This window comes from Sebastes fasciatus, chromosome 5 (assembly GCF_043250625.1).
Source record: "Sebastes fasciatus isolate fSebFas1 chromosome 5, fSebFas1.pri, whole genome shotgun sequence".
Lineage (NCBI taxonomy): Eukaryota > Metazoa > Chordata > Actinopteri > Perciformes > Sebastidae > Sebastes > Sebastes fasciatus.
Genome location: NC_133799.1, coordinates 18,634,227 through 18,660,975, shown reverse-complemented (window position 1 = coordinate 18,660,975; position 26,749 = coordinate 18,634,227). Strand labels below are relative to the sequence as shown.

General features: G+C 39.8%; 2 protein-coding genes across 4 annotated transcripts; one reads left to right on the top strand and one right to left on the bottom strand.

The window, feature by feature from the left end:
• Positions 1-19: 19 nt before the first annotated feature.
• On the bottom strand, positions 20-3,820 carry cks2 (CDC28 protein kinase regulatory subunit 2). Its single transcript, XM_074635491.1, has 3 exons — positions 3,585-3,820; positions 2,009-2,136; positions 20-581 (listed from the first exon to the last, which is right to left on the bottom strand). The coding sequence occupies exons 1-3, from the start codon at positions 3,641-3,643 to the stop codon at positions 538-540; spliced, it is 231 nt and encodes a 76-aa protein (XP_074491592.1). The 5' UTR covers positions 3,644-3,820; the 3' UTR covers positions 20-537.
• A 3,761-nt stretch (positions 3,821-7,581) lies between these two features.
• Positions 7,582-26,729, top strand: shc2 (SHC (Src homology 2 domain containing) transforming protein 2). 3 transcript variants are annotated; one of them, XM_074635486.1, is made up of 14 exons: positions 7,582-7,769; positions 9,931-10,744; positions 14,979-15,049; positions 17,604-17,664; positions 17,976-18,095; positions 18,663-18,716; positions 18,907-18,958; positions 19,277-19,403; positions 21,165-21,345; positions 21,880-21,973; positions 23,147-23,326; positions 23,413-23,729; positions 23,827-23,978; positions 25,054-26,729. In XM_074635486.1, the coding sequence occupies exons 2-13, from the start codon at positions 9,974-9,976 to the stop codon at positions 23,953-23,955; spliced, it is 2,157 nt and encodes a 718-aa protein (XP_074491587.1). In that variant the 5' UTR covers positions 7,582-7,769; positions 9,931-9,973; the 3' UTR covers positions 23,956-23,978; positions 25,054-26,729. The 3 variants fall into 3 exon arrangements, with proteins under 3 accessions (XP_074491587.1, XP_074491590.1, XP_074491589.1); XM_074635489.1 differs by having other exon boundaries at positions 7,586-7,769; positions 10,484-10,744; XM_074635488.1 differs by lacking the exon at positions 7,582-7,769 and having other exon boundaries at positions 8,921-10,744.
• Positions 26,730-26,749: the final 20 nt, after the last annotated feature.

The following is a 26,749-nucleotide window of genomic DNA, read 5'->3' as shown; positions in this document are numbered from 1 at the left end:
ATATTCATGAGCAAACATATGTGGAGAAGTACATTTAATTTTGTTCTTTCAGCAACAAAGACCATGTTGAATCAACAATGACTCAATCAACATTTATAATATCTAGAAATAATAATATGTACACAACATACAAACATACATTTAGAAGAACAGGAAAACAGAGAGAGAGCTCTTTTGGAGAAAATAATAGGTTTGAGAGAAAAAAAGAACCCTATGCCTGTTATGATACTCAGTAAATAAATCAATCATAACAAAATGGCATCAAAAGACATTTAAAAAAAATGTGTTAAAATGTACAACTGACAGGCAAACTTTCACCTTCATATTGTCTATAAGGTCACAGTGGAATCAAGCAGTTTGCCTCTCATTACCTCTAAAAAATTGAGGGAGTTTGAAAGCACAAAATACACAATACAACTAAGGGTTTTCTACACAATACATCAGAACATATGTAGATATGGATGTCGGAGAGATGTATGGTTCAAGATGATACAAATCAATGAAGGTGAAAGCAGGCGTTTTACAGATGGTTTCCATTTAATCCTTTGGGAGAGGTCTTCTGAAAAGCAGTATGTGTGGCTCTGGAGAGTAAAGCAAAGAAGAAGTATCTATCAGTACACAGTACAGTGGTTACTCCATACAGTGTTCCTTCATGCACACAGCTGCTATAACTTTCATCGCAGTGTAATCAGGGTTGGAAATTTACTTTTTTGTCCACCTGCCACTGTGGCTGGTGGACAATGTCAACGGTCGAAGCATTCAGGTCAGCCCTACTCAATAGATTACCATTGTTTTTGTTGGCTGGTGAGTGAAGAAAATCTAGCAGCCACTTGCATATTTTACCAGCATTTGGCTGCTGGTTGATGCCAATTTCCAACCCTGAGTCTAATGGCATGTGCTAAGAAGTATTAAAGGATAGGTTCAGATATTTTTCATGATCATCTTAATAATACTCACATGCTGATATACATTTGTTGTAAAACAAGAGTTACCAGTCACTGTTATCATTCCTTTTCTCCCTACGGGTCATGAAGAGATCCCTTTGTGGCGGACTACAATGCAACAGATGGAGGACAGAAAACATAGTCCTTCTGTGCAAAAAATGCACTCTACAGCTGAGTGAAAGCTAAAATGAGGCTTCAGCTGTCTGAATTAGCCAAAACAAGGAAGTACTTTCCAAATGTACAGTCTTAAATATAAAAACCCACCGTTGCATTTCCCTAAAGTGTTTCCTTGCTGAGCTGCAGTGAAGTGATAGTAACACAAAGGGGACTTTTATTCTTAAAATACTGTAACATTGGAAATACCATTAGATTAGACCAATTTAGACTGCTGGAACCATAAAACCATGTACAGTATTTGCTTTGACTGAGCATTACGGGCAGGGAATGAAATTAGCACCTGTCAAATACAGGGTAAATGTTGGCTGCGGCAGGAAAAATTTCAGGTTACCTGCCACCATGGCAGACGGGTTTTCCTTAAATTAAGAAATATTATTTTTAAAAAGCAATTCCTAAATTAAATATAGTCATGGAGTAAGGTTACATGATATATTCCATAATTCTACAGTCTGGTACCACTGACTCTGTTTACAATATTTAAGCTTTCTACCTGGATTTCAGAAGTGGCAGACAAAAAAAACTGAGTGGCCGGTAGAAATGTTCAGTGACCTGACACAGTGGCAGGTGAGGAAAAAGGTTAATTTCAGACCCTGATTACGGGGCATTTTAAAAGGACAGAGGTTGTCCTATCCTGTACAAATAGTAAAGCCCCCTGAGGCAAACTTGTGATTTTGGGCTATACAAATAAAACTGACTTGACATTTTTGCACAGAACAAGGACTGTAGATTTTGTCCCTCGTCTCTTGTAGACACACAGTAAGAGGATCTCTTCACAACCAATATGGACAGAAAGGATGCTTACAATAATCAATGGCTCTTTCAATATGCATGTGAGCACTGTTTTAAGACAAAACCTGAAAGAAATGTGAACCTATTCGTTAACTCACCTGGTTTGTGGATCATGTAGTGAATCCAGCCCTGGCTCTGTTGCACCCCCAGTCCCCTCCACTCGTCTTCCGCCATCAGGTGGGAGTTGGGCACCAGTTTAGACAGCTGCTTTGGAAGCACCACATGCCTATGAGAAGAGAAATAAAACAGTTAAGAATTACCCACTAGGCTCAGAAGACCCATTTATTTAAGGATGGTCAAGCAGTGAGTTAACTTGACGTTGAGGAAGACAATTCCAGCTAACTTTAATATAACGTTAGCTAACGTTGACAGTTGTATGATGTATATATACTGTATGTATATGTGGTATGCAGTGTGCGCATGTAGTGCAATGTGCGGTGTATGTATATGTGTATATACACATATATGTGTGTGTATATGTATATATGTATATATATGTGTGTGTGTATATGTATATGTATATATGTGTGTGTGTATATATGTGTGTATATGTGTATATGTATATATGTGTGTGTGTATATATGTGTGTATATGTATATGTATATATATATATATATATATATATGTATATATATATATATATATATATATGTGTGTATATGTGTGCATATATATATATATATATATATATATATGTGTGTATATGTATATATATTTTTGTATTGCATGTGCAAATTGTATATTATGAATTGTATATTATAAATAATAATTTGTGCATATATGAAAAGATAACAAATAGTCAATATGATTAAGATAAATATGTAAGGGAAGAATTGGTATTGTGATTAAGTTATATTATATGTAATGAATTGGTATTCTGGATTGATAACAAATTTATATTTTGATAAGGATAATTCTATCAGTAATTCATTTGTATTTCTGTATGACACAGATTAAAGGTAATAATTATAGTTAGAATAATTATAAATAATAATTATAGTTAGACAAATTTAGGAAAATTTAATTAGAGTATATGTATGGCTCAATAAGGAAGCTGGTGATTTATGGAGAAGGGGTGGGATTAAATAATATACTTCATGTAAATCAAGGCATCAAGTGTTGACAATTTATTTATCTTTTACGCTTTTCATTGTATGTAAATACTACTTGTTTCTGACTGTCCACTTGTTGGTATGATCATTCTTTTTCTTTATTTTTTATTTTATTTTTGTATTCTACATGTTGGAAATACATTTTGAAATGAAAAAAATGAAATGAAAACAGTGGATGCCTCAATTTACGATACTAGTAATGTAAAAACTAAGCTAAGGTTAAGTTAATAGTAGTTTTTGTCCACTGGAGCAGCAGTGACGTCAAAGTTATCAACAGAACGTTCAAACCAACTTTAACACGAACGTCACCGTTAGCAGTTAGCATAGCTAGCTAGTGTTAGCCGTTGAGCTGAACAGGAGGTTGTTTTGTTTGTTAGCTTTGTAGGAAACTTGACTAAATTACGTAACGTGAACTCAGTACTGTCTTTCACTACAAAAAGAAGTTGCCATTCTACGTTTATGTTACCCTGAGTCCAGTAAAATTATCTAACCTCACCACTGAGACGTTAAGCTAACAACACGTTGAACTAACGGACGGTAGTTAGAGACGTTATAATCTCACCTGTACTCGAACTCCTCGTCGGTGTACTTGTCAGAATAGTAAATCTGTTTTTTTGACATCTTTCAGTCGACGATAAGCAGTCAAAGCTGAAGCTTGTGTTCGGGGTTGATGTTGAAGTTAGCTGAGCTCACTAAACTTTACTTTACTAGCGATGTTGTCGAGCTGAGAGCAACAAGCTGCTGTCATCTGCCGCTGTTTTACAGAGGACGATTCAAACACCAACGGTTCCGCGCTGGCACCTGATTGGCCAAGACAGTGATCACGTGGTGTGTGTGTGTGTGTGACTTCCTGTCTACGTAGATCGTCTATGTTTCGGGAAGATGACCCACTCTCAGTCACTTCTAACAAATCAGGTAAAAGAGGTGTCATTGATCCACAGATTCTATCCAGTGAAACATTTCTTACAAAAGTTAAAGAGTGACATATAGATGTAATACATGTGAATTGTGGAAAGATGTCAGTAATTTTATACTTGTTAACATTTCTCAGATTTTGCACTGTACTATAGAAATATTATATTTGGTTGCTATGATTACAGTGACAAAGACAGTAATGCATTTTTTCTTATTCATTTAATTTTAATTCTCGCAAAGTTCCACATTCACAAGTTTAAATTTACCCCCCAAAAAGCTTAATTTCTTTGTATTTATGAAAGAAATGGATATCTATATCTGTCAACAATTTCTTCCTCACAAAACAAAAAAGCAATGAAAAAAATGAATGTATGCAATATCTTTAAAGTTTTTAAAGGGACTATTTGTAAGATTCAGAAATGCTGCTTAACAGCGACACCTATGGCCTTGAAATCAACGAAAGTCAGCGTCGAGCTCGCGTTTGCTCGCTCTACATAGACATGAACGAGCATCGCTCAAAACAGTGAGGCAACAGACGTCAGCTAAAACCACAATATCACTCTATATTTCAGCTGCTTAGCAGTAATGTTAGCTGACCAGACGAAGGTCTCTCCATGAATCAATGCTGATCCTAGTGTTGGCTTTTCCTGCTCAGCGCAGGCTTCAGCAGCGGGGCTCCTCAACAAGTTATGTTATTGCCTCCCGACCGCAGCCGGCAGCCGAAGACACCGGCACCCGGTCGGTAACGAGACGATAACGTAACTCGTTGAGGAGCCCAGTCACTTCACAAGACACGGAAAACCTCTGTTGGTCTGGAGGAGCTGCAGCATTTATTTCTGCACAAACGTCCACTCTACATTCACTAGATATTCTCAGAGCTAAACTAACTCTTCTGCAGTGTGGAGCGAGCGCGCGTTCACGTCTAGAGGTGGAGCGAGACAGCGAGGACGCCCGCTGTCTGAGTGAAGGAGAGCAGGCAGCGGAGACGAGGCTCCGGGCCACACGCGAGCGCGCATATGTGAACGCGCATGTGTGCCGACCCGCTACATTTATACGCTTAAAAAGTTACAAACAGTCCCTTTAAGTGAAATACTCTCACGTGGTCTCTTTTATTTATTTTTTATTGCGTTTAAAAAAAAAAAAAATTTATGTTGGTTATGTTTCATTTCTGTTGTCCTTTTATGTTTGGCACAGTTCTTTGTTTATGTTTTCGCTATGCTTCTTTTGTATGTAAATGTTTTTCATGTTTTCTGCTGTTACTATGTATACTGTAATTTTGAAATAATAAAAAAAAGAAAAAGACAAAAAAAAAACACTCAGTCATTAAGGAAGGCAAAACATCAGGACTTTTCATTGTCAGGTCTATTGGGGAATACAGCAGATAACATATACTGTAAAATTATTCAGTTTTTAAGAGAAAATTATTTAGTTAAACGAATCTAGAGCTTTCCTCATTTATTTTATTTATTTTTATTTATTTTATTTATCTGAGTTTCTCTGTGCTTTGTTTACATAGCTTGGCCAGCCCTGCTTTTAGTGCATGTGAGTGCATGTGAGCTGCCCCACTGGCTAGCTCATGGCTAGCTGCTATGCTCTGTTCTCATATGGCGGTTAACGCAGTCCCGACCAAAGGCGTTGTCGTGATAGCCTAGCACCCACCCTCCTGTTCCCCCTCAGGTAAACACTGTTATCTCTGCATTTTCACCATTCTTTGCACTGTTAGCTGCTAGCCGTTGCCATGTTGAGAGCCGTTGAGACAATTGAAATGCTCCCAATCCTGTATTTAGCCTATGTTTGTGCCATATAGTTCAAATAAGTCTTAGGGCATTTGAACGGAAGATATTTGATGTATTTTGAAAACTATTCTGGTGCTTCATCAAGACTTTTCTGAAAGCACAAAGGGGCTCAATGAGAGCTCTTCGGGGTGCTGCCATGGATGGGTGCAGGTCCAGGAGCTCCACTGTAGAAGGCGTAGACAAAATATCGCCAGGGGTGATGAAGAGCAAAAGGTAAATGATGAAGGTGAGTTCAACTGCTAATACTGACATTTCTGTCCAATATGGATCATCCTGAAGTAAGCATGTTTGTTTCTGATATAATGTAATGGACAGTTCAGGCATGTGTATGGTGTAAACACACATATTTGGGAATTTTGGAAATATGAGCCCTAAGTATTACAAACAGTGAGCATACAAAGCTAATAAATCATTACTCCAAAGCAGTGGCATAAGGTAGTTATGATGGGCCCCAGGCAGCGCATGCTATTATGAAAGGCCCTAGTGCATGCTAGTTACTACTAGTTCTGAAGCACATACACACACAAACCATTAGGTGTATATATATTTTACCAACAATTTGTTGGAATTTACAGTTGAATGAGTTACTATTGTATTGTGAATACAATGTGCCCACAACACGGGCCCCAGTGCAACCACACTGCCTGCATTGTCTATATTTACGCCCCTGCTCCATACATTAATCCTACAGTGAGATTGCAACTCGTTGTTGAATATAAAATATTTAGTTGGAAACCTACAGTATTTCTAAATATAGCCATCAATGTAGTATTTGTTTTTTTTGTTTTTTTAAATCAGCTTACACTTGTTTCACTGTCTCTTTGCCTGCAGCATTTTAACTTTAATTTGATTATATTCATGGAGCAGAATGGTCTATATTATAATTATATGCACTACATAAACGTTATGCTGTTTTACCATTGGTTATTAAGAGACCAAAAGAGTATGACAGCAAAGAATGTCATTTTTAATATTAATCATTATTGCTTCTTGGAGCAGGTCTTGGTAAAATAATATATGTATTATTTATATTGTTGGCTGATTTGAGGCAAAGGAAATAATTATTTCTGTGTTACATCCAGTTATCTCACAATTATTTTTGTAATGTATTCAGTTATACTTTTGTTAGATAGACTCTATTGTTATCTTTAGGATTTCAATTTGGATCGAGTTGAATTTGTTATGTCACGTAATTACTTTTTAGTTTTTATTCTTTATATTTCAATAATTACTGATATCATGATATACACAGAAATACATCAGTCATCTATTATATTTTCTTTCTTCATAAATACATTACTTTTTCTCAGTCAATGATTTGTAAGTACATGAAAAATGAACTCTCTCTTTACACTTTAACCAAACAAAGTAGTTTGAGGATGCTGTTGTAACCTATGTTGTTGTTCTTAGTTGTAATCACTGTTGTCAAGGTAATGGCTGCTAATGAGTGGTGGTGTATTCACAGCGTGGTTTGTTCCTCTTGTGTATGCAAACTACCAAAGTCAGGAGGTAAATTATGTTAACTCTTCACATACAGAAAATCACAATAGAGTTGAGTAAAACTGAAGTGTAACGTCTAAATCTAGCACCATATTAAAGTGGTTGCCATTGTTGTTTAAAACACTTTTATTCAATCTTGTTTGAATTAATAATTGCTCCATATCTGTTTTACTTTTGTGTAGAGTATGTTTCCAGAGCAGTTATTTGTTTTTTTTGTCGGAAAAGGGGGACAGAACGTACTGAGGAACTTGTGCATCTGTCAACATGCATTGATTCATTCTGGTTTATCAGTAACTTCTTATACTCTGTGGCAAACAAACAGGTGATTGGCTGTTTGGAAGGAGGTGGGATGGCAGTGGTAGTGGTGTCATACCATTTCTGATGGTGGTTTGTTGTACTGACGTCTCCTTACTAGTGGAATGAAATTGTTCCCTTACTATTAGCTCATTTGTGCTATTTTTCTCTGATAAAAGTCACTGGAAGTTCACTGGGCTGGACCTTCTGTTCATCCTCTTTCTCCTCAGAGACTCACATAGGTAAGCTTCTTAATGCCTTTCTAAATAACTTTTACTTTACAAATATTGTGTCAGTAGCATTCAGGGTTCAATTTGAACATTTATTGATCGATTTAGCTTGTTTGTGTACTGTGTTGTCCTTGAGTCATATTTTATTGCACAGACGACATGATTAGGGGACTTAACGAATTGTAATGACTTGCATGATTGAAGTTAAGCAATTGAGAGGAACCTAACGAGCCTTTCCTTGTCTGTGGCGTTATTTAGTCAGTAGATTTTCCCTCTTTTTGCGTAACAGGTGACCCTGACTATTGGGTTGTTTCACAATCAGTGCAGACATTGCTCCCACCTGTGTGCAGGATTTTGACCAAAAAACACAAAAAAAGAAAAAGAAATCCTGCTTAAAACCCACTTTGTTTCACTCTGAGAATCCTGACTTCTACCTTTCAGTACCTTTTGTGTAAGATGGGAAAATACAATTGTGAGTGAAATAGTGAGTTAGAAAACAGAATGGAAATGGTTTGAATGGGGGAAAAGGCATCTGGGAGGGTCCAAGTGAGGAGCTAAAAGGATCACTGATTGCTCTCTGGGGAGGTGGATGGGAGGAGAATTCAGGCAGATGGGATAGGGTGGATGTTTTCAGCCATGTAGTCCCTTATGAGTGTGTGGGCCCCCCCACACACACACATCGACTTGCACAAAATACACTTTAACTAATTGGATGAGACTGATGCTGGTGCATTTACTCACATTCACAATCCATTTTTTAATTAATATTTCTTTGCCCTATGGGGCAAATACATGCTATTTTCCTTGTTTCCACAAGGGTTATCACTGCTGTATTATGGAGCACTGCAGTGTTCGATGCAATGCACAAAAAAACATTGTTGCTTATCATTCACATATCCCAGACTTTATTAATATTATTATTATTAAACGTATTTGGTAGTTATGATCTGAGCACTACACAAAAAATATAAATGGATCAAAATCAATGTTGTTGCTAAACATTGACATACCACAGACTGTGATTTTTTTTTAATAAAAATTCCCCCCCCCAATATTTAGTATACAGAAAATCATTAGATGCTTGTGTTTTTCCCCCCATAAAACATTATTATTATTATTATTATTATTAATAATAATAATAATAATAATAATAATAATAATAATAATAATAATAATAAAATATTTGGTAGTTATGATCAGGACTGCTGTTGGTTAAAAAAAATAACTCAGTGAAAGTGGAAAATAATATTAATATATAGTATCTTTATGGAAGTTTTAGGAAGGGGCCATTTTTGTCCTTAACAAGTGGGAGAAGTTTTTTAATCTGACACTGCACAAATAAATAAAAATGTATCAAAATCAATGCTGTTGCTTATCATTGACATATTCCAGACTGTGTAAAATAAAAGTAAAAATTACCCCTAGCATTTAGTATCCAGACAATAATTTTCTTCAGGCATTAAAAACGAATGCATATTTGGTAGTTATAATCAGGACTAAAGTTATTTTAAAAATTTAACTCAGTGAAAGTGGAAAATAATATTAATATATAATTTCATTGCGTTTTTTGATGCAACAGTTTTGTCCTCTAAAGGACATCAGAGCAACTGTTTTTAAAGGGGACACACAAGGGGGTTAATATCATTTCTATTTTGTTGTTTACTCAATTTATACATTGGCAGCATTATTCAGTTTGAGAGGTTTGATGCTGCTAACCTAAAGATAAGATGCATACTGACACAGGTTATTCAATTGCAGCACCTCTTTTTTATAGAAGAAATAAGAGCTCTGTATCTCTGCTCTGTGTCTGAGGTTGACTGTGGTTCAGGCAGATGTGTTTTAGCTAATACAGTGTGAGAGCAGCTGGGCAGGGCAGGGCTAATAGACCCAATGACATCATCTGAAGAGAGAGAGAGAGGGAGACTGGGAGCATACGAGCGAGCGTGCCTAAGGCAGTGAAGGGAAGCAGGCCAGCTCAGACAGAGAGGAGACTGGCATGATAACGGGACAGTCTGTGTGTGTGAATGGGAGAGGACCGGGCGGCATTCAGCTGACAAGGATATAGGACTCCACCTGGAAGATTTCCTCTCTAGTTTTCTCCCTTTCCTCCATTACACCTCTCCCCCCTCCCCTTCCCCCTTTCCCCTTTCCCCCCCTCATCCTCTGCTGGCAGTTATCCCCCCTCTCAGCTCCTGCTCCAGGCGGCTCCTCCGGGCATGCTCCTTAAGCCAAAGTATGGCCGCTTCCGCAACGAGTCTGTGACCTCCTCTGACGACCTGATGCAGAGCTTAGCCATGAGCGGCAAAGTTGTGGCCACGCCGGTGGTCTCGTCCTCCGTCCAGAGCCTTCCTCTGCCTCCCCTGCCTCCTCTGCCTCCTCTGGATCACAGTGCCAGATCGTCCTCCTCTGCCGGGGCTGCAGCCCTGGCCGACTCCCCCAGCCTGGATGGGGAACAGGACGGCGCCACAACCTTCTGCATGCTCATCCCCAAGATGCCCCAGTGGAAGTTCTCTAACTCCCTGCTCAGCAGGAGCCCGTCCAACTCCAGTTCCAGCTCCAGCTCTAGCAAGGACTCCGGGAAGGCGGCTCCTTCCCAGGCCTCTGTCTCCCATAGCTCATCACCACACAGGCACAGCATCGCGACCTCAGCCAGCGGGCCGGTGGCCAGTCTCGCAGCGGTGCTTAACTCCTGTGACCCTGTGTGTGTCACCCCCTGTTCCTTGCAGGCCATTCGAGGGCAGAGAGCAGTCGCGGCAGCGAACTCGGCCAGTCCAGCGGGGCACGTATTTGGGGCCACAGAGGCCATGGCGAGCCCCGGGGGTTCCAGCAACTCCAGGTCAGGAATGAGCCGCAGGACAAGGGTGGAGGGCATGTGGCTGGGGGGAGAGGACTTCAACCAGAAGGGGACTTTCATCCACAAACCATCTCAAGGCTGGCTGCACCCTGACAAGAAGATTGCAGGACCAGGGGCCTCTTATATTGTCAGGGTGAGTTAATGGGCACCTTTTTTTTTGAATGCATGCTGTATATCCACTGTAAATATACACCTCTTAAACATCCACTTAATTCAGGATTTGTTTTGAAAGTGTTGTCGAACAAAAATAAATAACTTTTCTTTCCTATGAATTAACTGCTGACAGCAATCAGCGAACAACATAATATTAATGACCCCATTTAAAAGGTTTCTATCTGGGTGGGAAACAAAAGGACACCACAGTACAGTGCCAGGCAGTTTGTTATGCAGCTCATGTGGCGAGGGCTGGGGAATACATAATCCAGATGGATGGCTCGGTGTGGCTGCGTCAGGGTAGCACACCGGCATCAGGGTGGAGAGAGAGAGAGAGATAAAGCATGAAATTATGTGCACCGACTGTAGTGAGCATCCTTATTTTACCGCAGTGTTTACCGAAGGTAGTATGCATCGTATCATACGATGCATCTGTATTTGTAGTGCATGCAACCTGTCTGATTGTGAGCTTGTGGGAGTGGTGTTCTTTGTGTGGTTTCGGGATTTGTTTACATTCATGTGACCATAAGATTTTATCCATAAATGTGATTTACAATCCCTGAGCATATGAATCCCAATCTTTATTATAGTTAGTATCATTAGAGTATGCTTGAATGACAGTTTTAAATAGAACGCAAACTCTTTGTGTTTTTATTAATCAGGCTACCTAAAGAAACAGATGGTTGGTTAGTCCCACCAGAGAGATGAGAATGATTATAAATTAAAAAAAAAAGTAGAGATATGACGAGAGATGTCTTTATCAGTGTGTACTTGTGATTTGTGTTTACAAAGGGTTACCATCCGAGCAGGCTGCTTGACATCAATGTCAATGATCTCCCCTTAGCGATCCCCCCCACGCCTGTTCACCTCCACCCCCCACCTCTGGCACTGCTCTCCTCAAACTAATGACATGGCTCTTGATTAGCCCAGTCTGGGGCTCAAGCACGCTTTCTAATGCCATTATACAGGCACCATTCATTCCTATATTCAATTACATTTAATCACAGTCATTTGCATCATGTGATGCGGATGAGGATCGGCATGGGAGGGGTCCAATGATGAGCTCTCATCACCACGCAGGGCTTTCCTGGATTCATAACAAGTGCTGCTCTAATGCGTGATTGATATCTCAGTTAATTCGTCTCAGCTTTTAACAGCTTATTGTTGTCATCCGAAGCTGCACTGCAATCATTTCAGATGACCCGCGTATAAGCTAATGTTTGAGAAGCATTTCACAGTAGCTAAAGCAGAACAATATACTTGCAATTCAGTGGCCCTATGCAGGGAGGAGCACTTGCTGCATGTATTAGTGTCAAAGTGACAGTAGATTTCTGCTGCCCTGTGGCATTTTTTTAATCGGCACAGCTACCATAGCTACCACGCTCTCTCTCCCCCTTCATCTCTGTTTCAGTGCCTCTTTCTCTCACACAGTCACTCCTCTGCTGGGAAAGACGCAAATATGATTCTTAGTGTTGGTTTCCTCCTTTGCACTTTCTCTTTGTCCACACAGGCATGTCAGGCTCCGTGTCTGGCCTGCATCTGCCGTCTTTGACAGCCAGGACGCTGCAGCGAGCAAGCATCGAATAAAGCACTGCAGCTGCCAAAGCAGCTATCATTTAGAGAGTGATATGAAAACCAGACTGCTATCATATTATGCTGTTCTCTGACAATCTGGTGCACAGTATTTAGCAGTCAGATTATACATATCTGCAGTTTTCAGAAAGGTCCTTCTGTGATGCAACGAGTAAATAATTTGTTCGGATGCTCTAAAATCTGAATGGTGCACAACAGTATGAAATTAGAAGAAACTTTATTGTCCACGACATGAAAAATAGACTTTGGCATCATGAATTACAAACACTGCATGTACTGAACTTGAAAAAACCCGAATCTTTCACAATCTACACCATCTAAATGCTGTTTGGAAACATCCTGCTGTCCTCGGTATCTGTCCATCATCCGCCCCTCCATCGTTACACAACACACTGTTGCCTTGCCTTAGTGGATTATGTAATGAACTGGGACATTAGGACATTTTCTACATTAATAAACTATAAAACGGCTATGATTTACGTCAGAGAAGGCAGCCACGATGCCACGAAGTTTTTGAAGGGGTACGCCAGTCTTATTAAATCTCTGAGGAATGCTTCTTGGACAGTCGGCGTCCCTGTAGTACTGGGAAGGACTAGTGTGCTGGAGACTTGGCCCAAAGGAAGGGAGTGCAGATAGGGTGATAGAAGAGGGGATGTGTTTCATCAGCAGATGAGTGTGTGACAATGGAGGCTTTGGCAGAGAGAGGGGAAGGAAAAAGAGAGACAATTTTCCTGATGGAAGACTTCCCCTCGTCTCCAAATCTGGTTAGAAAGCTCATTAAGCTCTCGGGCTCAAAGGTTGCTCTCTCTCTCTCTCTCTCCCTCTCTCTCTCTCTCTCTCTCTCTCTCTCTGTTTATTTGTATGGCTGCCATGTGGTCTGTCTGCTGTCGGTTGGTGACTAACAATCCTGGAAACTGCACTAAATATGGCGCTGACGGAGCCAAAGTGCTGTTGGAGAGGATGTAAATTATGTAGCACCAAATTAGCTTCACAAAGAGTTCATAAATCACACAAGCTAATATACTGCAGAAGAGTTTTGTCTGATATTTGAGATGTGTTCTTGTATGAGAAGTCTTTTCGAACAGGTGAAACACAGAGTCACTAATACTGCCATTCACAATCAATGTGTGACTCTTTTTTTATTTATGTGTTTATTTATTCCCTAACCTAAATCAAGGCTGTGAATGTGTCATAGTCAGAAGGTTTGTTTTTCATTATGCTGTAAGATATTTACTGATGATGGCAGGTGCGGGTGTAAATCACAAGTTTCATCACAATATTATATCACAAAGTCTGCCACGATACAATTTCGATTCAGTTCAGAGGCCTGCGAATTGACTAAACTAACAACTCACAGAAAGCTACTAAAATATGATTTGACCATTTCATTACTGGGCTCTAAGAAGGAGCTGCGCTTGGACTGAAATTGGTGACACAGACGTGCCATGGGAATTTCAAAATAAAGGCGTATCTTAAAGATGATGATATGTATCGATGTTTCACTTTGCATTGATTTTATTTTATTTTATTTTTATTATTATCGTATGTATGTATGATATATCGTTACACCCCTAATGGCAGGTAAACTGAAATTGAAAATGTGAAGTCATACATTTTACTCACCCTCCATCCTCCATCATGTAAACCTCACCAATATGCAAATAAGTCCAGGACATCCTCACATGCATTGATTGTATACACAAACACACTCATCACACACCCTCAGTGTCCCCCAGAGGCTGAAGAAGCTGCAGTTTGTCTGTGATTCAGAGCTCTTAGTGCTGCTAATCTAGTCAAGGTGCTATTAGCACCCCAACCTGACAGCCATTAGGAAGCTGTTCAGCTGGCTGCTACTCGCTGGAGTCCACTTTAATGGGCTGGATGTGGATTTGAGTTAGATTATGATGCATTGTTGGAAATACTCATGCGTACCAATAGAGCATTACATGTATGAAATGTCGTTTAGAAGATTTTAATGTCTACTGATTTGACAAATTATACACCAAATGCAATGTTTGCTATTCATGTTTATAGCTGATCTATTTTAAACTAGAGCTGCAACAATTAATCGGCAACTATTTTGATAATTGATTCATTGGTTTGAGTAATTTTTTAAGAAAAAAAGTCAAAATTCTCTGATTCCAGCTTCTTAAATGTGAATATTTTGTGGTTTCTTTACTCCTCTGTGACAGTAAACTGAATATATTTGAGTTGTGGACAAAACAAGACATTTGAGGACGTCATTTTGGACTTTGGGAAACACTGATCGTCATTTTTCATAATTTTTATAGACAAAACAACTCATTGATTAATCTAGATAATTATTGACAGATTTATCGACAATGAAAATAATCATTAGTTGCAGCCCTATTTTAGACATATAGATGCATATAGAAGTTCTCAGAAACCTTAACAGTTTTCAATAATGACTTTGAAGTTCAGCATTTATTTTCTAAGTGATTTTATTTCTGTACAACTGAACATCAAAACATGGTTACTGCTGCATTTATGAGACTTCACATGGCAAGTTCATAATTATATTGAAAGGAGTGTCTAATCTTTACCAAAATCTGTCCACAGCCATCTTTCAAACTTGTTTTTCTGTTTGTTTCTTTTTGCAGTACATGGGCTGCATTGAAGTGCTGAAGTCGATGCGCTCCCTGGACTTCACCACGCGGACTCAGGTGACAAGGTACGCTGGTGACCATCTCTACTGGTAGTGATGAGTCAGGAGAATCTGATCCAACATGTATAGGATTAACTGAAGTATCAGCCACTATGATATCAAATTGCCACCAGCTGTGTGTCAATTCTGGGCTGTTATTAGAGTAAGTGTGGTTAGATGTTCTTTTTCTTGCCATGTGACTTGATGAATGATCTTTTCTTTGCCGTATATAAATAGATTTGCAAAAATAAAATCAAGCCTGTGGGATGTTACATATTTAACCCAGTTTTCCCAGCGTAACATAAATAATTCCAATTTATGCTTAACATATGCTGTTATCTTCAATATATTTAATACATATTTGTCTCTATTCAGCCATTCTTGAGGTATGAGTCCAAAAAATAAGATCTTTCTCTCCTGATGAAGGATCCTCCTTAATAAATAGGCTTATAGCTTTTGGTTTAAAATAGTTAACTTTGTGGAAATGTGAAGAAACTTTTTTGTTAATTTTACCAAACCCTGCTCATTTGCAGTGGAAATGAAATGCCAATGCAAGTTTAAAAAACATAAATCAAAACTAAAGTCACGGTTTTGTACAATGGCAGCAATATAGTGTCCCAGTTAGGAGGCAAATAAAGCTATAATGTATATGACAGGTACATATGTATCAAACTATACCTCAGGGTCTTAGTATGTGGTGTTATTATGCTGTACATGTGATGTTATTGTTATAAAAGCAGGGTTCTTTGCAATCCTCGGCCTCATGGGAGAAGTGCACTCCCTCCCTCCCTCCTCTCTCTCTCCCTCTCTCCTCCACAATCGATGGGTGGTAATCAGAGCCCACCGTGCATCCAAGGCTTAAGTGCAGGGGGGAGGAGGCTGCAGAAGATGGAGTGATAGAGAGGGAGATCTATTATTGATGATGTTTGCTAATGACTGTGGAAAGCTGCAGTGGTCCCCATGAACGCACACTGCTGGATAATGTCTGCGGTTGTTACTTCTTGAGGATGAGGAGGGGAGAGTTCAAAAACATAAAACAACAAAACAAAACATTAGCGAAAGGAGAAACCATACCGAGAATAAAATGACTAGGCCGAGTTTCGTTGTAGTACGACATCAGTTTAGTCATTCTTGTTTTAGTGCATTGATGATGAACATGTTTTGTTTTTGCATCCTTGCGGAAGTTGACTATTAGAGACGGTCCCTTAAGTTAATTCATTGCAGCTTTTTCCATTCAGTAGTTATGTAAGGCATTAAAACTGACTTCCACATTTCCCAGTGATGCTAACGGCACGAGGTCTCTGATTCCTTGGGGAACACGGAACGGGCCATCTGTCACTCAAAGCCAAAAATCAATGATTGATTGTCTTAATCAATCTAACAAACTTTACAAGATATTTAATGTTAATTTTTACTGTGTGCAATCTATTTAAAAGCAGCATTTTAAAGTCAGACTCTTTATTATGCGTCCAGAGCTGGCCTTTTTTTCAGCTCGCTGACTTGTACACAAGTTAATTTAGTCCCGGAAAACCACAAGTAAACATTAGGTGGTTGTCAGAATTTCAACAATGTACTTCAGCTCCTAGATTTGAAGAAGGTGCATTCTCCCAACAGTACGCTCTGTGTCACGGTGTTAAACAGCAACACCAGCGATAATAAGGCCCGGCATTTTATTGCAGGGAAGATAACCGAGGCTGCAGACAAAAACAACAACAACAGCCCATCTCTCTGCTCCTCCTCCTCCTCCTCTTCCTCCTCCTCCTCCCTCTGCCCTCTCATCAGCATGACTCATTCGAACATTGTGGTGTTTTTTCAAAAATCCCTGAGAAGACCTTTACTCGAGATGGGCCCCGGAACGCGGCTTTTTAAATATTTACGAGCCACTTGATAGGGGCAGCTGGGTTCTTGACTGCCGTCCCCGCTGTCCCCTGGCAGCGAGTGCCAGCCTCAAATCCACATTATGCCTCACTCCCACCATCAGGCGCACAGGGGACTTTAAACGGCCATTAGGCGACCATTCACAGGAGTTATGGCAGCTTCACTGCAAAGTTGTAACAAGCCTGCAGAGAGAATTGCACTGTGGAAAAATAAATGTGAGTAACGATGCCCTAAAGGAGCAGTAGTATTTTGGCTCAAATTATAGTGTTTCTTCCTCCCCTAATTCGACAGGGAGTTAAACACGAGTTTGATAAACAATCACTGTCGGTCGGTGGCGGTCCTTGAACATCGATGGTAACAACTAGTTGAGTGCTTGTGAACAGACGTGCTGGAAACCTTTTGTTGACCTTTGAACTGTGATGGGTCTGTGACCTATGACCTTAGCCCGAGGGAGGGAACACAACGCTTCTGTTCATGTTTAACCTCAGGTTTGTCCATCATTGTGATGCAGCAGTTTTTGTAGCCCTGAACCGTCTCAACATTTCAAACTTTTAATCTCAGTATACTCATCACATTGTTGTCACATTTAGGTACACAGTTACCAGGAATCCACATGATTTTTATTTCTAGTGTCCTTTTAGCGATAAGACCAATGTGTCCCACCATAGTCTGACCTTCGTCCTGTCTTCATTCCCCTGATTAGGGAAGCCATCAACAGGCTGTGTGACACTGTGCCAGGCGGAAAGGGAGCTTGGAGGAAGAAGGTTAATAGCAAACTTTAAACTTACTGTGCATGTTTCATTATACTATTGTTACTAAATACTAAATTGTTTTATCCCTGCTGGAGAACTAGATGAGTTGAAGTTACCACACAGGTTAGTACAGTGGTTTTAAGAAACTTAAGAGTGTCTATGAAAATCCTTTTGGTACACATGATGTCTGAATTGTACATAAACAAAAGAAACAAAGTGTTTTGTCTCTCATAAACAAACACAGTAAATACAGGATGACATTTCTGTTTTCTGTGATTGTAATATCCACCGTACTCTTTTTCTTTTTTGTATTCCTTACGTAGGCCCATAACAAAGCTCTCCAGACCGTCATGGGGAAGAGTAACCTGCGATTTGCAGGCATGAGTATCGCAGTCAATATTTCCATAGAGGGCCTTGGTCTGCTTGTCCCCACCACACGACAGGTATGATGCTATATAACTACATCTATACACAGACTGGGCTGATATATTTGCCCAAATAGCCTTTAATTAAATGTTATGTCTACTGCTGAAAAGCAGGTTCCTCCTTCACCACAAATACATTAAAAAACTTTCAAAACAATATTTGCATGGTATGAATACAGCTGCAGAGCTGCAGAGTGCAAATCCATGGTACCGCCAGCCGCCATGTGATTTCCGTTGCTCCTAAAGCAGTGTTATTATGGTAAGGATGGCCTCTAAGATAAGAACTGCAATGCTCCACAACGGTTTACATGAGGTCCAGAGGCATTTCCTTCTTGCTGAAAACAAAAATGTGGCAAAACAATAATCATTGTTTAGTTACACTTAACAAAAGTCCAAGTGTATTGACATCGCTTCAAAACATGAATCTTTTGAACTCTGGTCTGTAGTTCACTGGAACAATCTAGTATTTTGGCATCTTTAGTCTTCTTGTCTATTGTTGTCTGTATCCACATTAATGAATGATGACATGTAAAAGTAGAATATTGGCAAACCTCTGCCTCTGTTTTATCCACTTGTCTCTTTCAGGTGATAGCACACCATCCCATGCAGTCCATCTCATTTGCCTCTGGGGGAGACTCAGTGAGTCCCAGCTCTCCTTTACGTTGTTGTTGTTGTTGGAATGGACATTTTGGCAGACTGCACATATCTGGCTGGACTCCATTTTACTGGCTTCCAATCTCATGACCCGCAGAATCAATGAGGGCTTTAATTTAGTTATATATGTCTAATTTATCTGGTCTAATTGAATTTATTCGCCTTTCTGTTGCAGGACACGCCTGATTATGTTGCGTATGTGGCCAAAGACCCAGTGAATCAGAGAGGTATGTCCTGAAAAGCTTCAGTTTCTAACCACATAGCCTATATATACAATAAGGGGTTGCATCTTACACATGGATTACTCAGAGGGAATCTCACGTCTGCATGTATTTTATGATGCCGCAATTGATTAGTAATACAGAAAAGTGACTTTATGATTTAGATGTATTTTTATATATATTTTCTTTAACAAAATCTCTCTGTATTAACAAAAAAAAAAAAATCTAAATCTAAATAGTGTGATTAATACTGAGCCAGGTTCTTACTCCTAAAAGTGTGTTGCCGCCGGTAAAAGACGTCCTCTCTTGTTTTGTCTCCTTCAGCATGTCACATCCTGGAGTGCTCAGACGGTTTAGCCCAGAGTGTCATCAGTACCATCGGACAAGCCTTCGAGCTGCAGTTCAAACAGTACCTACACAGTCCTCCCAAAACTATGACGTCTATGGAGAGGTAACATGCTGCACAGACACAATCATGACTTCTGTGAAATTATGGAAAGCGTTTTTATCACTGTCCTCCAAATCTGTGGAGCGGTGACACAACAGTGATTCATTGATTTCTAAAACAACAGGCACCACGATGCTAAGAAATAACTGTATGTTGTATCTCCTCATAGCAAAATTAAAAATGCTATTATAATATAATTTAGAGAATGTAAACATCAACCATGCCATAGTTACATGCATTAAGGCTATAAACTTGCAGCAAATGTCAATGAGACATCTGTTACCTTATGAAGATTGACACCGACAGGAAGTGAAAGTGTTGGTTGGAACAATCAATCACACTTACTTTGACATAAATACTGACCAGGCGTCCTCCATAAAACAGCTTAGTCGCATTTTCTACCACAAAAACCACCTGATCTACTGTACAACTCTCACATTTCTTTGTTATTTATTACAAGGAGATGTGATAGTTTGTTCTTGTATTACCTCGGAGTCCATCTTATGATATTGATCCTCATAGACCTTCTCACCTCTTGGACCAAACCTCAGGTGTAGCAGTGATGCGACTGGAGGAGCTCCAGACTGTCAGTCTTTTCTATTCTGGTTTCAAATGAATGTCTTCCTGCTGCCAGCAGCAGCAGCTCTGGTGATCTATATAAATCTCCTGCAGATTTATATAGATCACTTTCGGATGTGGAAATGTCATCTGATCGGACTGGATCCATTTGAGAACCCAGATCTCCTTATCAATATTATTACTATTAATATCACTATAAAAAGTAACACAAAAATAATAATTAGCAACATAATGATGGTTTAGATCATTATATGGCTGCCCCCTCTTCATGGATTAGTCGACTAATCAGTGGTTTTGGTCTCAGTCGACTTAGATTTCTTTAATCTATTAGTCATTTTTTATGCTTTTTCATGCTGACTGACTTATTTCCAAGAAACTTATGAGCACATCTCTGGTAAACATGAGATTTAAAGTGGTGCTTTTGTTTGATTCTTTGTGGAGAAACTCAGTTTTACACATCTGTCGATTAAATCAACTAATCGATTAATCGTCAAAATCGCATGAGCGTTAGTAGACTCAGAATTTCTTTGGTCGAGGATAGCGCTAGATCCCCGGTTCCCAACCTTTTTCTTTAAGGGACCCCTTTTCTATCATTGAGTAAACTGACAACCCCTGACTAGGTGACATATTTTATGGATTTTATTCAATGCATAACAATAACAGTACAGAACAATTGATAAACTGTACAATTAACCCAAATAGTGAACGTAATAACTGCAGGAAGTTTGTGTAAAACGAGTAATTTGGATGAAATTTGAGCAGATTATTTCCTTTGAATTTTGCATCAGAGATGAGTTTTCCTGTTATTTTTAGAAACTATTTATACAATTCTGTCTCTATAATGATTATTTTTAATCATACATACTTAATATGCTTCTGCTTTTTGACAAATTCAGTGTTTTCTTCTCCCTGACGCTTGGCCATTATCTTAATAATAATCCAAACTTCAAAACAACAATTCAATTTAGTTTTCTTCACAGAAATCATTAAATTGTATTGTATATATGTGTATACAGTATTTTGTTTTTTAAGTTGTCTTACACCCCATAAAATCAAGAAAGCCTTGCGTGAAGCTTCGGCGACCCCTAATGGGGTGTCCAGTGGGGAACCAGTGGTTTAGATTATAGAAGTTGTGGTATTAAATGTGTAATAATAATAATCAAATGTATCTTTTCACTTCTTCAGGTCTGTCAGAACAGAGGAGCCAATGTGGGGGGAGGATGAAGACTTCTCTGAGCATAACTACTACAACAGCATCCCAGGGAAGGAGCCTCCTGTTGGGGGAGTGGTGGACTCCAGGCTCAGGTCCAGTGGAGCCCTGCTGGGCCACATCCACACACAACCACAGAGCAAGACAGCAGCACAGGTGAATCTCACAGACACAATTTATAAGTCAGATCAGGTTCTGGATGCAACCCTTACCATGTAATGTTATCACAGATGTAATAGAAGCTACATCTGGTCATTATCACGTAGTGTATGACTAAGCTTTACCACACAATGGCAGCCAGACTCCAGGTCTTTAGAGCTCCCTCATAAACTGGTGACTGATATGTTCTCCTGCTGCTCCTTCCCCGTATTGTTTACATGGAATTAAACAGTAGGAGCATGAAAATATACTCCATAACCGTCTTCCTGATGTGCCTGCGTCATAATTGCCAAAGATGGATGTGATTACATAAAGAGCCTTGGCCTCCTCTGTTGCCTACCGCGTGAGAGAAATCATCGCTCTCTCTCCCTGCAGCTTGTTCAAAATATGGTGACATGCTGTAGCTAATGTTTCAAATAGAGTGCTCCAAAACTACATTATGTGGGGGACAAGAAGAGATGAGAGAGTCGTCCATTCAGGGATAGAAATACAGATGTGTTTAGGATGTGTTCCTCTGGTGTGTGTCTGCAGATGAGCTCTCCAGCGAGGAGAGAGCAAGCATCTTATCCCCCTGGTCAGCTGTGCTATGAACTGCACTGGGACACGGAGACGACCAGCAGCTCAGGTGAGACGCCCTGTGGCCGTACACAGGTACAACATCTGGGGGAAATTGTACTTTTCTCTCTGAAAATGTTTGTCATCACTGACTGAAACTTACCTAACACAAAGAGAAGCTCAGTGTTTGGAGCCTTCTCAAGATCACCCTGATAGAGTTAAAATTCTTGGGATCATTAATCAGGATGACCTTCCTGATAAAAGACTTGGCTCAAGTCGTCCGTCATATTTGATAGGAGCGTCTTCAAGATTCCCAGAATTCCATTTAGGTTATTACGATAGTTAATCTTCCAATTGACATTCGACATTTAGTGAAAGTGACATAGCAAAACAGTTATAATGAAGTTAGAATACAGATTACCAAATTTAATACCACTTTATCTACCAAACTTTTCAATAAAACTAACTTTTTATATATATTTATATAATCTTTCTTTCAGGTTAGTAAAGTTCAAAGTACTTAAAACTAAAAGCAAAACTAATTGCATCGCTCAATGGTCCAATAATAAGAATATGAAAACTATAATACACTGATATAATGGATACGGTTCAGACAACTTTAGTGGAGAAATCTGCATAAACACCCAGCAGTTAACATTTTATATTTAATATTATTGTTGTGAGAAGCTTCCTTCCTTCTTCGTAAATATTTTTGGGGCATTTTCACTTTAATAAGACGGTCACACTCCAGAAGCTACCTTCTCATTGGTGGCTACATACAATTGGTCTATTATTATGACATTAGCAATACACATCCACTTTAGTACATAGTCAAGTCAAAGCGTTTATTGTCATATGCACAGTTAAAAACAATAAAATGTGTCCTTTGCTTTCTGCTCTGAGTGAGATTTACAAGGAAACACACAGTATAAGAAATACATACAAGGAAATAGATACACAAAGAAAGAACACTATGTACGATATACAATAAATATAGATAGAGAAGAATGTAATGTACAATATAAAATAACAGAAAAATAGAGGAACTGGTTTAATTGCTTAGCTTATTTATGTAAATAAGTACATATACTGTGGTATCTGGCAACGCTCAATATTTCAAGTTGTGAATTCAACCACTAGAGGGAGCCAAACAATAAGAAACACACACACACACACACATCCTGTCAAAATGGTGAGAAAAAAAAGATGTCAAAAATGAATTGAGTGCACCTGTGTTTCTCAGGTATGACAGCAGATGGTTACCTGTGTGCTGACGGCCAGCCGCCAGGCAGCAGAGATTACGAGGAGCATCAGTACGTTAACACCCAGAGTCTGGAAAACCTGGAATCACTGGCACAGGGGCCCAATGGACACAGAGGGTCCAGAGCACCTGACAGTCCAAAAAAGGACCTCTTTGACATGAGTAAGTCCTGAGAGTTAGTGGGACACATTCTCACACATGTATTTAAGATAAACTCATTATTTTATTTGAAAATATTGTCCCTGTAGGGCCCTTCGAGGACGCCCTGAAGCTCCACGAGGCCTGTGGAGGAGGTGTCGGGGCTGGAGTGGGAGGTGTCCGGGTCCTGGAGGACCAGTGGCCGAGCCCTCCACGCCGTCGGGCCCCCGTTGCCCCAAACGAGGAGCAGCTCCGCAGGGAGCCATGGTACCACAGCCGCATGAGCAGGCGAGACGCAGAGAAACTCCTGGTCCGAGACGGAGATTTCCTGGTCCGGGAGAGCACTACCAACACGGGACAGTATGTGCTAACCGGCATGCACTGTGGCCTGCCTAAACACCTGCTGCTAGTGGACCCAGAGGGAGTGGTGAGTCATACTATACATACTGCTTGGAAGGTTTGTGCTGTATATAGTGAACACCATAACTTTCATCCTCCCATCTCTTTTGCTGTCCTCCGTACAGGTCCGAACCAAAGACATGTTATTTGAGAGCATAAGCCACCTTATCTCATACCACCTTCAGAACGAGCTGCCTATTGTAGCAGCAGAGAGTGAACTCCACCTCAAACAGGTGGTCAGGAGGAAACAGTGAACCACCTGGCCCCGCATGGGAAGGTAAGCATGCTGTATGTACAGGATGACTAAATTATTTAATTAGTGGGGCAGTGGATGGTAAACCTTAATTTCATGCATATTTTCAAGAAAATATAGTTGGTTGTTGTTCATCTTGTGCGGGTGATCAATTGGAATTTAAAGGGTAACTTTAGTATTTTTCAACCCATGTTCCCATGTGTTTGTGTCTAAGTGACCAATAGGGACAACATTTTTTTAAACTGGTCCAGTATTGAGTGAGAACGCTGCAACCAGCAGCCGCGAAACGAGCTCCGAGGGCGTGAGCAGTGTATGTAACGTTACATTCATTAAAAGTGCTTGTTTTGCCACTGACATGGTCAGATTGTTATTATAAGTGTCTGACAACATTATGGAAACTACAGAGAAATAAAACGTTTTTCTTACATTTCGCTTGATCCAGTCTGTTTGTTATTGTGTCCAAGTCCCGCTCAAGGAGAAGTCTCTTTGTGAAATCTGAATATCCGTATACTCTGGCTCAAACAATCCTGGCGGACATCGAATTCAAAGACCTCATCCACATTGTCGAAATCATCTAACTATTCAGCCATGACATTAAAATTCTTTTAGATAACACTAAGCTACGCTTTCTGTACTCCAACACAACAAACTCTGCCCCGGCTGGCACTTGTGTTTCCTTCATGGATGTATTCCACTATTCCTTCCTAGTCACCTCGTGAATGTTGTCAGACATTACAATAACAATCAGAACAATCATGGCAAAAAACAAGCACTTTTAGTGGACGGAAATGACGGTGCCAGCTTGCCCCAATAGGTTTACATTACAGCCTGTGAGCAGCTGCCGTCTACAGCGCTCTCCCTCAATACTGGACCCATTTCAGAAATTGTTGTCCCCATTAGTCACTAAGGCACAAAAACATGGGAAATTACCTGTTAACAACAGTAAACGTGAGTGAATTACATTTCTGCATGCAATAAATGCACAGATTATCTAGTGTCAAGCATGTGACTATTGTATCTACAAGCCTAAAAAAATATTTTATTGATGTCCAGTCTGTGCCAAAAATGATCACCCTTCTTTGTCTACTATATTTCACAGCTGGCTTCTGGAGCTCCCATGCAGAAACCACAGGAAAAAGCAATTATGGAAATAATTTATCCCACGTGGAACAAAGGATATCACTGATACTTTCTTTCCATGAACAGTTCCGCTAAGGAGAGTGAGGCATCTTTCTCTGCCTTTTGCCTACCAGAGATCAACCAAACTATCCCTCACCTGTCATGAACTCCTCAGCATGAAGCTGTTAAGCTAACAAACCAACCAGAATCCACAGTTTGACTCATTCCACAGCCGGATGAATTATCAAACAATGTCATAAATTAAAGCGACAACTGTTTGAAGAGGACCCGACTGCTGGGAATAAAAAAGGATTTGATGCACAGAGAAGTCCTCCAATGCCTGTAATAGTGAAGTGCTTCCAGTACACCACAGCTTGCCCGACCACCAGTCACTCACGGAACAAATAATGGACATCGCCAGAACAAAACTGTCTCATAATCTGGTACAGACACTATTAAAAAAACCCGAAAGATGTCAGGTTACTCAGTGGTTCATTTCTGTGTAAATGCAAGAAATGAAAATACTGTGAGACAATGAAGAAATATCTGTTTCACTGGAATGTAAAGACTGTTTGTTGTTACGTTTTTCTGCAGTACCTGACTCTGAGATGGCACAATGGAAACACACGGAGCATGATTCAGTGCTGGATTCATGAAATGGCTATTTATATTTCTGCCTTTTTTTTGCGTTTCTCCATGATAATCGAGGCACCAAATCACACTTAAAAAGAAAATGCATTCATACTATCTTCATATAGACAGCCAAGTGGACATGCAGTACATTGTCTTTATCACATTTACCATTAATATCAGTCATTTCTTTTTAAGGGTTGTTCATAGTGTGTTAAAGACATGCCTGTATAAGCCTGTGAACATTACTGGTCAGACTCAAATGAACACTACATCCCGGGTTAAAAACTCTGCATACAGACTCAGTATATCCATGCCTGTATTCCCACAGCCCCTCCAACTTCAGTGCCTTAATAACTACAGAGACAGGCATTTGCGTCAGAGTGTATATAATGTGCATTTATGCTCCTAATGCAAACGTTTTCTTGCCTTGCCAATGAATGACTGAACAAACGTCAGGACGATTAAGCTCTTATACTTGTCAACAGTCACGTAAGCTGCTCTTGTTTTGGGCTAAATGTTTAATACTGTCTTATTGTGTCTTTATGTGTGGCCCTCATAACAAGCCCCTCACCCCTCTACAGTGATTGATATAAAAGAAAGGGGATTTGGACTTTAAATCCTTTATTTGTCAGGGAAATGCATCACTTTATTGATCGTCCTTATCCCACGTCTGTGTCTTCACATGTCAGTGACTTGCTTGTGTATTTCTGCTCCTTGGCTGCAGTGACAGTAAGTCCCCATTTTTGCCAATCTAATACTTTAAAATCTTACTAGACGTAGGTGATATACTTTATTGCATTTCTCTCTGTGTCAGTAGCTACATATCTTTAAGCAGGCCCTCCACTGTTCTTGGCTGCAGCCTCACGAATGCACAGAGAGACGAGGCGGCGAGGCTTTTGGTGAGGTCCAAATGATTATTTCAGATCTCCCCTTTTGCTTTCTCAGGAATTTCTTGGATTTGTTCTTCTTTGATTAATGGTTTTTTTGTCAATAAACCTAATTGAAAAGAGGGTACAATTCAAACGGTAGTTTGTCATTTGTGA